The sequence below is a fragment of the Typha angustifolia genome, chromosome 2 (assembly GCF_048772165.1).
Source record: "Typha angustifolia cultivar Huaian chromosome 2, ASM4877216v1, whole genome shotgun sequence".
NCBI classification, from domain to species: domain Eukaryota; kingdom Viridiplantae; phylum Streptophyta; class Magnoliopsida; order Poales; family Typhaceae; genus Typha; species Typha angustifolia.
In genome coordinates, this window is record NC_133240.1 from 1089620 (window position 1) to 1104167 (window position 14548).

At 39.6% G+C, this 14548-nt stretch overlaps 1 protein-coding gene across 1 annotated transcript; it reads right to left on the reverse strand.

The window, feature by feature from the left end:
• Positions 1–221: 221 nt before the first annotated feature.
• Positions 222–4609, reverse strand: LOC140772739 (probable receptor-like protein kinase At5g24010). Its single transcript, XM_073114954.1, has 2 exons — positions 2074–4609; positions 222–908 (listed from the first exon to the last, which is right to left on the reverse strand). The coding sequence occupies exon 1, from the start codon at positions 4607–4609 to the stop codon at positions 2135–2137; it is 2475 nt and encodes an 824-aa protein (XP_072971055.1). The 3' UTR covers positions 222–908; positions 2074–2134.
• Between the last annotated feature and the right edge of the window lie 9939 nt (positions 4610–14548).

Genomic DNA, 14548 nt, shown 5'->3' on the forward strand with positions numbered 1-14548 from the left:
CTTTTCCTTTAAGACATTACTATATAAATCGCTCTCTCAAAAAATTATTTATGAAATCATTTTATGAGAAGGATTTATGTTGCTGATGTAGCATTTGCATAGCATCAGATATAATAGTTTCAAAATTATAGAGAAAGAGTCATTTTTTTATCAATAAAATAGATTGTCCAAGAACTCAAGAAAAGCATGACATTGAAAGAAACACAGATGCTATAGTTTGATTCAATGTTCTCAGGAGTCAGTTCTTGGAAAGCAACAATTATTAGCTTCTGAAGCAAATCCACCACTGTTTTGGATAATCATCATATGAAGCCTTCTAGATTCTAGAATACCAATATAATTACATGTACTCATCTTTGAGTACAGAAGTAGATTAAGAAGAAGAATGTAACCATCACTCAATTTGTTGCCAATTGCCGATATTTTTTCATCCAAGATGTTCAATCTATCATAAGCGAGCACTGTTCTTAACGCCATCACTCAGATTGGAGAGCATCCTCACAATCTGACACTCCAATTAGCTTTCTAAAGAGGTATAGAGCCCCACCAGAAGCATGCCCTTATGTGCCATCAGTGTTCATCTTCACAAACCCAAGTGGGGAGTCCTCATCCTGGGACTACTTTGCCATAAAGCAATTGATGTATTCCATCATCAAAAGGATCACTATCTGAAAATTACACCACCAGTACCTTTCTACTCTCAAAAATACCTCCATTTTCCGTCATTCAAATCCAAAAAATTCCGAAACAATTAATTATCGAACGACTCTCTGACTCCCTTGGTGTTCTTGCCCTCAAAGAAGCCAGTCACTTTCATGCCAAGAATTGAAGTCATCAGAAATTGACCTGGAAGAGTAGTGCTCATCAGGGTTTCTCCAAAAATTGTTACTCATCTGGTCCAGAATTTCCTAGCAACATCACCAAGAAAAAATCTGATTATATGGAAGTTGATGTAAGCTCAAATAAATAATAGCAATGAACACTTTTAATGGACAATCTACCTCACATAGCTTTTGAAGAAAAAGTTTAGTGCGGACAATCAATATGTTACACCAGACATTGCAATCCAGGCCAAGAGAGAAAAAGGATAGTCCTTCATTTGTATACAAATAATTGTAAAAGGCTTCCTACAGTTACCCTATAAGTTAGAAAAGAGAAAATTAAATACACCATAGTCTATCACAAGCTTTCAGAGAAGATAGTAAATTAGTATGGTACAATCATATGAGGTCCTTGGTTTGAATACATGTAAAACCTACACTATAACTCAATTCCACATCTTGGGCCTGTTATAATGCCTTGAAGTTAGAATATAAATATTAAACACATAGTTCTCTATCATCTCAAGCTTTTAGAGAAAATGGTGACTTAAATAGGTATCATCGGATTGCTACTAATATTATTTTTACCATTACCTAATTATCAGCTGTATCCTTTCAGTGGAGAACCATTGTTTACTACATAAACTGCTATACATCATTTGGGCCAACAGTTCAACACAATTCATCTCCACTGGAGTCCTGGTGAAATGGACAAGGAAACCAGAGAACTTCCAGCACCACAGAACCATAGTTCCACTGCTAATATACCTGGGTATACGATAGTCTTGGTGGTCTGGAGAAACTTGAGACACAGTTTCATGTGTTACTTGCATTGGACGAAAGCCATCTTTTAAATATATTTCTCAGATTGTCGTTACAGACAGATAAATGTTGTTAGTCAAGCCACGTAAATTGCAAGCATCAGTATGTTCGCTGCTCTTCATTCCCTAGGTTCAAAGCCGTTTAGTATAACAAGGTATAAATAAGCACATCACCTTTGCTGATACAAAACAGTGTGAATAAAGTTGCAAATCACAACTAGGATATTTGGTAAGAGAATGCTTTTCAAATTACAAAAGTGAGTAACATCTTGAAGTTCAAAATACTATAATTGCACTAAACATTGTGCTGATGTATTTATAAAATAAGATATAGTGTTGATCTCGCAAGGTTTCTTGCAGATCAACAATAAATCAAAAAATAATAGCAGAATTCTTAAACAGACAACTCATTGAAAGGCAAAGTCTGCTACCTTCATTATCTGCTCGAAAGAGTTCTGACTGGAAGATCTTTTGTATGCAAAAGATTAAGATCTAGCTTGCTTTAACCTCTGAAGTTCCAACATTTGATTCTGACGTACTACCATTGCTACCATTTATGACAGAACTTGAAACAACCAGTGGTACGCTACTACTGCTGGATCCATATGATTCCTGATGAACTGCTTTCTCTTGTAGTTGCAAGATATATTCCAACTTCCAAAGCACATCACCCATTGTTGGCCGATCAATTCCATACTGAGCCAAACATTTCTCCACGGTCTCTCCAAATTTCCTCAGCAAACTCCTACGTATGTTACCTTTCAGCGAAGGATCAATAATTCGCTCAATAAGCCCCTTCTTTTGCCACTGCATTGCCCACTCAGCTAAGTTCACTTGCTCCCACGGAAGCGATTGATCAATGACAGGTCTTGCACACATTACTTCAAGAAGCACAACACCAAAGGAGTAAACGTCAGACTTATCTGTGAGTTGCTGTGTCTTAAAGTATTCTGGATCCAGATAACCGAAGCTTCCTTTAACACCTGTGCTCACATTACTCTGACTATTCTGACAGCCTAACTTTGAGAGACCAAAATCTGCAACCTTGGCAGTATAATTCTCATCTAACAGTATATTAGAAGATTTAACATCACGATGGATGATACCTTCAGCAGAACCCGTGTGGAGGTAATGAAGGCCTCTGGCAGCACCAATGCAAATCTCAAGCCGCTGCTTCCAAGATAAAGGAGGACAGTTCAAGCCATAAAGATGGTCTCTCAGGGGGCCCTTATCCATGAACTCATAGACTAAGATCATCTCTGAGTGCTCATCGCAGAACCCAATCAGAGAAACAAGGTGCCGATGGCGGATTTTAGATAGAACCTCAATCTCGGTGCGAAATTCCCCATGCCCCTGTTGAGATCCTCGAACACTTCTTTTCACTGCAACCTTGGTGCCATCTCTGAGCATTCCTCTATAAACCTTCCCAAAACCACCTGACCCAATCTGAGCACTTTCATTGAAATTGTTTGTAGCCAAGAGAATTTCGGAAAATGATATCCTGAGCAGAAGATTTTGATTGCTAACTTGTGAAACAATGGTTAACTCTGTCGTTCTGCTATATGAATTGCCAGTTAATGCAGGCAAAGATGACCAAGTCACAGCCTGTTGCAACTGAGTTCTTGTATTTCTCCACCTTTTCCATCTGCACCAAGTCAGTACCAACCCAACTAACCCAAATATTAGGAACAAGCTTCCCATAATTAATCCAACAACAATTCCAACATCCTTCTTTCTTCTGTTTATATTCGTGGAAGAGAACACCCCTCTAATTTTCATAATTTCCACCCCATTTAGTATGGCATTGATCTTCCACGGAAGACTTCGTTCTGATGGCCCAACACTGACCCGAATGCTTCCTGATGAATTATTAAACTGCCCAACGACAAAGTCTATGTAGTAAGGCGAAGCCAATGAATAACTCGCCTGGGCAGAGAGGTCTAGATCCTGATAAGCTGAGTGGCCATTGATATAAACATCAAAGTACAGCTCATTCAGAGCTATGCTAACTATATCACAAAAATGCAACCTCACAAGATACCCATTGACTGAACTTGAAACAGGGAAGACCCAAGAGATGTTAAACTTGTTTGCAGGAGACGAAGATTTCGAGAAGTTACCCCTGTTCATCACGCGGGCAGTGCCGTAGACGCTCTCGGGGGCGGTCTCCCTCGTGGCTCCGCCATCTGGGTACTTGAGGATCCCCGGAAAGGCGATAGCTTTGCCATCAGACGGCGAAATTACGAAGTTGGTGTCGGGAATCCAGATCCGCCAGAGAGTGTCATTGGCCAGGGTGACGACCGGGCCGCCGACATTGACCCGGTGGAGCGTCTCGAGCAAATGGGAGGTCAAAGGGGCAGCGGAGGAGGGCACGAGGGAGACGAAGGCGTCGGAGATGAGGTCGTCGGGGAGGGAGAAGAGCTCGATGGCGTTGACGAAGGCGAAGGAGGAGGAATCGGCGGGGAGGAAGGAGAGGTGGAGGACATGGGAGTTGGGCACGAGGAAGAACTCAAAAGTGGCGTCTTGGAAGGCGGAGAAGAGAGAGAGGAGAGGAGTGGTGGCGAGGGAGACGTTGAAGAGGGCGGAGGAGAGTGAGAGGAAGGGGAGGAAGTGGAGGCGGAGGAAGTGGGGGGAGGAGGGCGAGAGGAGGGGGAAGGAGTAGGAGGAAGGGGAGAGGAAGACCCTCGCCGTGCGATGGAGAGGGGAGGGCGGGGATGGGGAGGGGTTGGCGAGGGAAGTGGAGTGGGGTGGGATGTGGAAGGAGGAGTCGGGGAGGAACCGGCGGTTGGAAGAGAGGAGGAGAGAAGGGGAGGAGGAGCCGCAGGAGAGAAGGAAGGAGTCAGAGGGGAGGAAGGAGGAGAGAGAGGGAAGTGGGAAGAAGAGGAGGAGGAGGAGGAGGAGGAGGAGAGAGAAGAAGAGAGTGGTGGAGGTGGAGGTGGAGGTGGCGGGTGGACGTGGCTGTTCCATTTTTTATTTTTGGGATTAAATTAATTTGATGCTATTCTTTCTGGTTCGTCGTTTGGAGTTTAAAGCTAAATGTGGATGGTCCTTGAATGCAGTTGAATTCATTCTACGAGATTCCTCGATTCAGGAAGGGGTTAACTCCGGTTGAGCAAACTATTCGCCGGTTTGCTTATGAGTGGGTCGAATCGCGCTAGAATATTCTAATCCATTATCGCTAACCGGCTCATGAGAGAGTGGGCTCGGACTGAGCGGGCTAGGATAGGCTTAATGGGGCGTTTAGGCAAGATCTGAACAAGTCATCCACCGTCAAGCCGAAGGTGATGAGTGTTGAACACACCACTCAAACGTCCGTGCATGGGGAAGTGTGCTCGTCTTCCAACTCCTCTAAAACCTCAAGTAGAACTAGGGAGGAAGTGTGAAAGGACATCACCTACATCACCAAACTCCATGACCAAAAGAGGTTGAATTTGAGGCTACCCATCAACCAAAGTAGCAATAGTAGTAGTTGTTGTAATACTACCCCTCTTGCACACTTTAGGTTAGGGGGATAATACTCAAAAGACTTTCTTGCTAGGCCATTAAACCGGTCCATTTCGAAGCAACTCGGCCCTCCCCTTGCTTCCATTCTTTGCACTGTTAGCCTACGCTACTCACTGAGATTAACATTGATGGGAGATCGCACTAAGCCATTAATACCTAAAAAGCTTATACTACTTCTACTAATGCTAGTCCGGTTAGTAATATTCATCTCTTTGTGGATTTGACTAGCTTATGAACTTACGTGGCTTACAAGTTTCAACTTGGTCGATCATCCACGGTAGCCTATGAGCCTATGATAATTGACAAGAAAGCACCTCTAGGCTATGTAAGAATTCCAACGAGTAGTCATACAAAAAATATAAATGGAGAGATGTTTTCAAATTAAACAGATAGTTAAACAAAAAATTAGGCTTTGGGCATTAGGTTGGGCTTCCCGATCAAGCCTACGGGCGGGCTTTTGGGATGGGCTAGGCAGGAAAAGGGTTGGCCCATACCACCCATGGGCAAGTCGGGCTCTGGTCGAGCATGGGCGGGTTGGGCCAGATTATGGTCTCTAGGTTCACGTAATAGCTTAAGTTTGCCGCTGCTAAGTCGCTTGAATACACTGATTATCTCCTATAAAATTTTTTACCATTTTGTAATTTTTCATATATAATAATTAGTTGAGATGCAATGAGAGAAGTAACGACGAAGTGGAAGAATCTTAGAAAAATGGCCTTGGTGATCAAGAAAGAGGTTTGAGCTCCAATAATCGAAACAATAGCCTAGGCCAGGATCCCGCCCAACGATTGGCCCAAAACCTTAGCAAATCGAGTTCAAGTTAATCAAATAGATTGGAAAGGTGGCAATCTAGGAGCGATATAAGTAGGAATTCCTTGAAAGTGTCGTCGAATATTCTCACCCTAAACGGAATCAAATTGGAGACATTTCAAGGTGATGTACTCCACTGATTTGTGAACCCTAAAGTTTGGAAGGAGGGGAAAAGTAGCAAACCGCTATACAAAGATATCATATTAGGGTTTGGTAAGAAAACTAAGTCGGTGGAGGTGTCTTTGGCTAAGGTTTCATCTTTTGCGACAAAAGCTCAGCAATTAATTGAGTGTTTCCAGTGTGGTAGAAAAGATCACTAGGCCGTGACTTATTGGAATAGTATTCTTTGTTATAAGTGTAATAAATTAGGTCACCATGTGAAGTTTTGTAAAGAAGGTCAAATGGATAAGAAGATCCCATTGGGAGATGGGTCTCAACGGTGATGCTACAAGCATCAGAGGAGATGAGACAAAATGAATCCAAGTTGAAACTGAATATGGTGGTGACAATCAAACAAGGTTAGATCTCGGCGAATAATCTCAAACTTGAAATGAAAGCCATGTGGTCCTAGAGTCATATGTGGCGAGCTCAAGTAATCTCTAGGGAGGAGTACCTAGTAGACTTTTCATCCACATAGAAAATGGAGGAAGTGATCCAATTAGAAAATATTAACTTGAGAGTGGCAATAATCAAGTGCAATTCTTGGAGAAAAGATACTTAGATGATATCTAGGAGGGATCCAATTTGGATACACATAATATGTATACTTCTTCAATATTGGAACTATATCCATTTCTTAAAAAATGTTGAATCCTTTGGTTTTCTCGTTGCAGTGGATGAAAAAACAACAAGACAATATCAATCTAAAATATGCTCACTTGAGAATGATGGTCAAATATATTAGTGATATCCCTAAGAAGGTTATGATGATAATGATAGAGGAAATGGTTTTTAAAGTTTCTATTGAAGTGGAAGGTAATATGAATAAAGGGGAGAAGGAAAAATTGTATCACTCAGTTCGAAGAGACCATTTATAGAATTCTAATATTAGTAGTAATAAGAGTTAGGGTTGCCGAGGAAAAAGAATTATGCCTTCTCCTAGCAAATGCTCAACTAAGAAAGGAAATGGAAAAAGATAAAGAGCACAAGGTGCTTGACAAAATGTGATTAAGAAGGACATTATATAGTATTGGTCAAATGAAGGAGGTATTACATCATTGCAAGAAAAATCAAACGGAAGAACAAAAAAACACAAATTGCTACTGAAACTTTGTAGGGTCAAAAATTATCATTATGAACTCTCTCGAGATAGTAGAAATTGATGATATTCCAAGGATGATGGCTGAGATAGAGAAGGAAGAGAAGACTATTGCCATTTTGGAGAAAATATGGAGAGAGAAAAAGAAACTTAGAGGAAAGTGGACGCTAGAGTTGCCTTACAATAGGAGGAAATCAATTAGGGTCCTTCTGCACAGACGATAGAGGAGAAAGAATAAGACTAGCAAATTACAGTGCATTCGGAAGAAGATGTGTTAGACATTGAACTATTACAAGCAATTAAAGCTCAAAGAATAAAGAAGTATAATAAGAAAAAGCTGAGCACATCTACTTGGGAGCCCACAAGAAGAAGGTATTTGAAACATTTTGAAACTGGGAAACAAGAGAGAAGGATTCAGGCGCGAATTGTATAAGTTGGTAGAGAAAAAGCTTTGGAATAACTAAACAAGAAGAGGGTAAACTCAAGTACTTATCCATTCATGAGTGTCTTTCTTTTTCAAAAAAAAAATTCAAGTGAATTATTATCTATGGCACATACATGTGGAATTCATTTGGGAGAAACAAAAGAGGAACAAGTGGAGAATCTGAGGATTCTGAAGGCCCTTGAGAGGGAAAGAGCGAAAAATTATCTGGAGACCATTAAAAGGAATGTTGAGATCTAAAATGAGGGAAGCATTATCTGGAGACCATTAAAGGGAATGTTGAGATCTAAAATGAGGGAAGTATGAGTGTATAATGAAGGACTTATTTTGAAATATCAGAGATTTGGGAAGTAGTGAGAAAGAGAAGAAAATTCAAGAGATAATTTTACAAGAATAGCCCGACTTTATTTGTCTTTGAGAAACAAAAAAAAATTATTTATGATAGGATGTTATTGGCACTTGGAAGTCGGAGAATAAGATGCTGGTTTTATCTCCCTTCTAGTGGGAGCTCTGGGGGGCTACTAATTTGTATGAATGAGGAGAAGTTAGAAGTGTTGGATTGGATGTTAAATTAACATTCAACGATTGTGCATATTAAATGTAAAGAGAATAATTATAAATGGGTACTATCAATGTGTATAGTCCTCAATCTTGGGAGAAAAAGAAAGAGCCTTGGGAGGAGGAGAAAATGAAAATATGGAATGGTAATGACTGGTTAATTGGTGGCGACTTTAATGCCAACAAATACCTCTTTGATGGAAGAGGTAGAATTGGGGGAAATAAGGAAAAAAAACACTTTCAATCATATTATAAATAAGTTGGAGCTAATAGAGTTAAAAATGACTAGTAAAATTTATTTGGTCAAATATGAGGGAGCAGTCTGACTCTTCTAGACAAAGTTTTTATAACTATTGATTGAGAATATAGATTCCCTATGGCTAAAGCAATTACTTTGTCTAGCATTTGTTCATACCATATTTCTTTACTGTTTGATTAGGATCTAATCTTGTTAAAAATAATATATTCAAAATAGAACATTATTAGTTTGCTAAAGTGGATTTTGTTGGGTTGGTAAGGAAATGGTGGAATCATCCTGTGAGTGGTATTATTGCATGACATCTAGACATCTAAGATTAAAAGAGTGAAACAGGAAGATGGATCAAGATCAAAAAAAACTAATTCGTTTACGAGCATAAATGAGTTCAATCTTTTGGAGGAAAACAAAAAAGATTTAAATGTTGAGGAGCTGGATAGTAAGGAGGACTTAGTATCAAAACTTACTCAGTTGTATAAAGAAGAAGAGATGTTGTGGCAGCATAGATCTAGGCAACAATGGTTCTTATAGGGTGACTTTAACACATCCTATTTTTATGCAATTGCTAATGGTAGTAGAAGAATAAACATGATTAGCTCTTTAATGATTGATGGAAATTTGGTGAAGGATTTTCAGATAATTAAATATCACATCACTAAGTATTATCATGGTCTATTTTTCTATGTCTGAGTGGAGGTTACAAATGACTAAAGATAGGTGGGTGAATTCTATGCAGGAGAATGTTGAGGCTCATGAGTTAAGCATGCCTTTTATTGAGGAAGAGGTTTAAAAAGCTATGTGTGGGATGGCAAAAAATAAAGGTCTTAGCCTGTTACAATCTAACCACGTGGGTTAAGTTGAGTCAAGTTAGTTAGTTAGCTTTATTTTATTATTTAAAATTTAAAATAAATCAGATAATATGCATGTGGATTCGATCTACTAGGATTTTTACTCCTATAAATAGAAGTGGACATATGTTGATAATTATCATTAAATAAATATGAGTTTAGCCAAATTATTATTTTCGTCTTTATCTTTTACCATAGTCATTAGATCGTTTCTATCTTTCTAAGAATATATCATAGCCGTAGAAGCATTTCGATCTTAAACCCTAGCCATCTTACTCCACCAGCAGTCACCCTACCTTACGGCCATCCACCACCACCATTGGTCATCCGCCATACTCCGACGACCACCACAACATCGGATATTTATCGTTCTACCCTATTTTGATATTGTTCCACTATTTTGTTTATATCTTTTCATCCAAACTTCTAATTTAAGTAAAACTAGAACCATTAGAACTCTATCTCGTAAGGCTATTATCACCTAAATTTTTACAATTTTCTTACTTTTAGATCGATTCAGATCTAGTGTGTAACATTGGTAACAGAACCGACGTTCCTCAAACAATGGTTAACACGTGATCCAAGACTAACGAGGAGGGATCTACCATGGAGGACCAGGAACTCATCTTCATTCCTGTGGCAGCTTTCCCCAGCACCACCGCCACCACTAGCAACCATCGGCAATGAGCCATCTGTGTGGGCGAAGGCATTGATAGAGTTCGTTGACTCGTTGAGACGATTATTGAAGGAGACCCTCCCCCCGCCACCACCACTATAGATCATCTCCGTAGCAGCTGCAAGGTCAGAGCAGCCACCAACAGTTGTCACGAGGTCATCTTCCCCACCCGTGGTGGGAGCTAGGGCCAAAGACCATAGCTTCCCACCGGCGGCGATCTAGCCCCCCATTAGCGCATAACTCCATGTCCAACACATTCCTTGGACCACCCCCACCCAAGATGTAGCCTCCATTTCAGCTAACAACCGTCAAAAGACCACTAATGATAGCGATTTAATGTTGTAGTAAACTTGTGGCTTGTGGCCATGGGTCTGACACTCCCATGATCACCAGCAGTCATGGCTAACTTTCTTGGGCCGACTTTCAACCAATGGTAGCTACCGCAACCACCAACGACCGTCGGGTCGTCGAACCCAATGTCTACCATCATGGAGGGCTATCCCTTTGTTGAGATGGCTTTGCCGAGGCTTCCCGCTGCCGCCACTCCCCTACGGTGGAGCCATAGGTCCCTTCCCTAGCCACTGAGGGCCGGTAGACCCATCGACAACGTGCCATGGCCGCCGCTGCACTAGCTCGAGTTTGGCCTTCCACCACCACTCGCCGTCACTCCGCCGTTGCGTGGACCTACTAGATGGAGACTACCGCCGGACACCCCTACCTTGCCCAATTGCCACCGAGGAATAGTGGCCTATAGCGGTGCCCTAGGCCAAAATCTAATTTTATCCCTACAGTTAGGGCTAGGGCAATTGCATGAAGGTGATGAAGTGCACGAGTTTTTAAGCATGCTACATTTTCGTGAACCGATTCGACTACTTTGTGCGAACCAGTTTGGAACCTATGAACATGACCTCGAGCATGAGTACAAGCCCATGGATGAATGGTGGAACAACGGGCTGGGCTTGCACTATCAAACTGAGTCGTATCTGAATGCAGCCCAAATGCGACATGAGTCAGACCCGTGGGCCCATGTCCCACGTGACCAGCCTCAACCACGAGGTCACTTGGCCCGCAATGACAGGCCACAGTTTAGGATCTAAGGTCGGATCATCAAGCTTGATTTTTTAAATTCTCTAGAGGAGTTTTTTACGTACTATGGCATGCCTGACCATTAGCAGGTCCAGCTAGCTTCATTCCACTTAGAGGGTGTGGCGATTAATTGGTAATAGTCGGCTCAGCGAACTCAACCAAGTCTTGGAAAGACTTTACGAATACGATTTGCACTCGGTCCGATTCTACCTAGTACAAGAGCTTCTAGGCAATGTTGACTAAGTTGATTCAGTCAACAATAGTTTGAGCTTACCGGGAGGAGTTCGAGCGAATCTACAATTAGGTCACTAACTGGTCTGACTTGGCCCTAAAGAGTACCTTCATTAGTGGGCTCAGGCTTGATATTCAAGTTAAGGTCAAGGCTTTGAGGCCTACTACTTCTGATGAGGTCTTTTTCTTAGTTGTTCTGATAGAATCCAAGTTGGATCAATTAAACCAAATCTGCAAGGAGGAGAGAAGAAAGATGGCCCAAGCCCACGACCACTGGAGACTATACCTACCCTAACTCAGCTTGCGCAAACGGCTCAACCTAACTGCCAAATAATTTTGTGCCACTTTGTACACAATGACTTGGAGGAGCGTAGAAGGAACAGATTGCGTTTTACTATGATGACCGATTTAACCCTCGTAATAAATGCGAGAGGTAGCAATCCTACGTCATGTTCCTAAGCGAACTCAAAGAGGATGAACTTGAGTCCACTGATTGGCATGACAAGCTGTACAAGTATAAGGACGTGAGAGCCTAGTCACCTTCAGGATAAGGTGTCGAAACCGTGGTGGATTGTTATGATCCGACCACATGGGTTAAGTTGAGTCAAGTTAGTTAGTCAGCTTTTATTATTTTAAATTTTAAATAAATCGAATAATTCACATTTGGATCCGATCCACTTGAAACTTTACTCTTATAAATAGGAGTGGATGTGTTGATAATTATCATTGAATGAATCTGAGGTTAGCTAAATTATTATTTTTATCTTTATCTTTTACAATAGTCATTAGATCGTATTTATCTTTTTAGAAGTAGATCGTAGCCGTAGAAGTATTTTGATCTTCCAAACCCTGGCCATCTTCCTCCTCTAGTAGCCAACCTATCTTACAGCTATCCACCATCACCCTTGGCCGTCCGCCATTCTCCGACAACCGCCACAACGTCAGGTATTTACCGTTCTACTTAGATATATCATTGTTCCACTATTTTATTTATATTTATTCATCTGAACCTTTTATTTAGGTGAAACAAATCCATTAGAATCTTATTTGGTGAGGTAATCATCACCTAAATTTTATAATTTTCTTATGTCCTGATCGATCAAGATCTGGTGCGTAACATAGCCCTAATAGATTCAATATGAAATCTTATCATTGTTTCTAAGAATTGCTTAAGCATGAGTTGCTTAATATTTTTCCGGAACTATATGAGGGGACTGAATCCTTGGATAGATTAGAATTATGTCATACTAGTGTTGACTCCAAAAAAAAGTAGGGAGCTAAGATCTTTAAAGAATTTAGACCTATTAATCTTCTTAACTACGATTATAAGATTGTTACCAAGGTCCTAACAAATAGGTCGTGCATAGTGATTAAGAAATTAATAGATGACTATTAAAGTGTTTTTATTAAGAAGAGATATATTTACAATAGTATGGTGTGTGCACATAAGATTAGTTTTGGGATTAAAAAGAAAAAAAGAAAAAGGGATCATCTTGAAGCTTGATTTTGAAAAGGCTTATAATAAAATGAGATGGGATTTCTTGGCTGATGTCTTAAGATGGAGAGGTTTCCTAGATAAGTAGATTAATTGGGTCATGGGGGACATTGGGAAATAATTCAAATGTAGAAAGGGGGAATCCTTTCACCCCCTATCTATTTCTAATGATGGCTGATAGGTTGAATAGTGTGCTTGAATAGGAAAGAGTAAATGGGCTCTTAAGTGGCTAGGAGATACAGTGAGAGAACATGGGATTATTAATTTACAATATGCATATGATACCTTGATTTTTCTTAGGTTTGATGAGAAGGAAGTTGGAATCTTGAAATTCATCTTTTACTTTTTTTCGAAGCCATTTTAGGATTGAAGATTAATTTTGAGCAAACGATACAAACCGACTTGACTCGATTCGAATTAGTTTCTAAACATAAATTTGTATAGAATTTTTGAAAAATTTATTAGCAAATCTTGTCGTTGAATGGACGTAAAATCTTAATATCTTATTATCCTTGGGTAATGAATCTAATTTTACATAAATCGGATTGTTAGGTTGGAAGATATCTTTGGAATAGTGGATAAAGATTAAAGCCGCGCTCTGATACCAAATTAGTACAATCTGATTAACGAGATCTAAGTCACACCTATAAATACTATTATAATAGTTTTTAGGACATAGAAACCAGAGAATTTTCTAGCAAGAGAATAGTGCTTTTGAGAATGCACACTTCTATTGTATTAATGAGAGATTAAAAACTAAGAAACACTTGTCTTCACAAATATTTTTTTTCTCTTTATCTATAGTGTTGGATGCTTAAGAGCATATGAACTGTCAAAACAGTTTAATAAATAAATAAAAATAATTTACGCTAATCACATATAATAGTATTATTTCAAGAAAAAGAAAGATATATAAGAAAACCTGGATATTTCCTAATCTATTAATCATTTCACTAAGTTGTTAATCTTTTCCACGTCATTAATCATATAAGCCCAACAAGTTTTGAATAAGATAAAATATGAAGTATAAGAAAACTAATATTTACTGTGCCAACCAAAATACTTAATATATGCTTAATTTTTTCCTTTGAAATTCGCCAATTTTGAAAAATATTTCTCCCATATTTCATCTTATATTCCATCAAAATCAAATAAACCCTTCATAATATCCTTATAAAGTAGTGTTAAATAAACATACAAGAGTTACGAGATTATTTTATTTACACACAAATTATCTCAACTAACAAAAGGAAAAGAAGAAGATATACTTACCTTGAAATTCCAATAAATATCTATTTGAAGCATCCCATACATTGCGGCCTCAAAATAAATAGGTGACTCCATTTCGAGTTCGGCTCGGCTTGAGATGAGCCTAAACAAATTTTTAGGCTCGAACAGAATTTCGAGCTGAGCCAGAGCCGGCTCACTCAAACTCTATTTCATAGGCTCAACTCCAAAAAAAAATTATTTATTAATATTTTATATATATATTGATCCAAAAATAAATTGGCTCGGCTTGAAAATAGCTTGTTCAAGCTTGGCTTAGGCTCGAGCACTATCTGGCTCGAACTATCTCATCTTGAGTTTGACTTAAAAATAGACTTGATTTAAGCTCAAACTCGGCTCAAAACTCAAATCTATCTCAAGCTCGAGTCAACTTGAGTTGAAGTGAGCCAGAACAAAAAAAATAGGCTCAAAATTAATTTCGAGTCAAGCCTGATCTAAAGCCGACTCGTTTACGC

Coding starts and splice junctions, on each gene's coding strand:
- LOC140772739 (XM_073114954.1), bottom strand. CDS start 4,609: ATGGAACAGCCACGTCCACCCGCCACCTCCACCTCCACCTCCACCACT.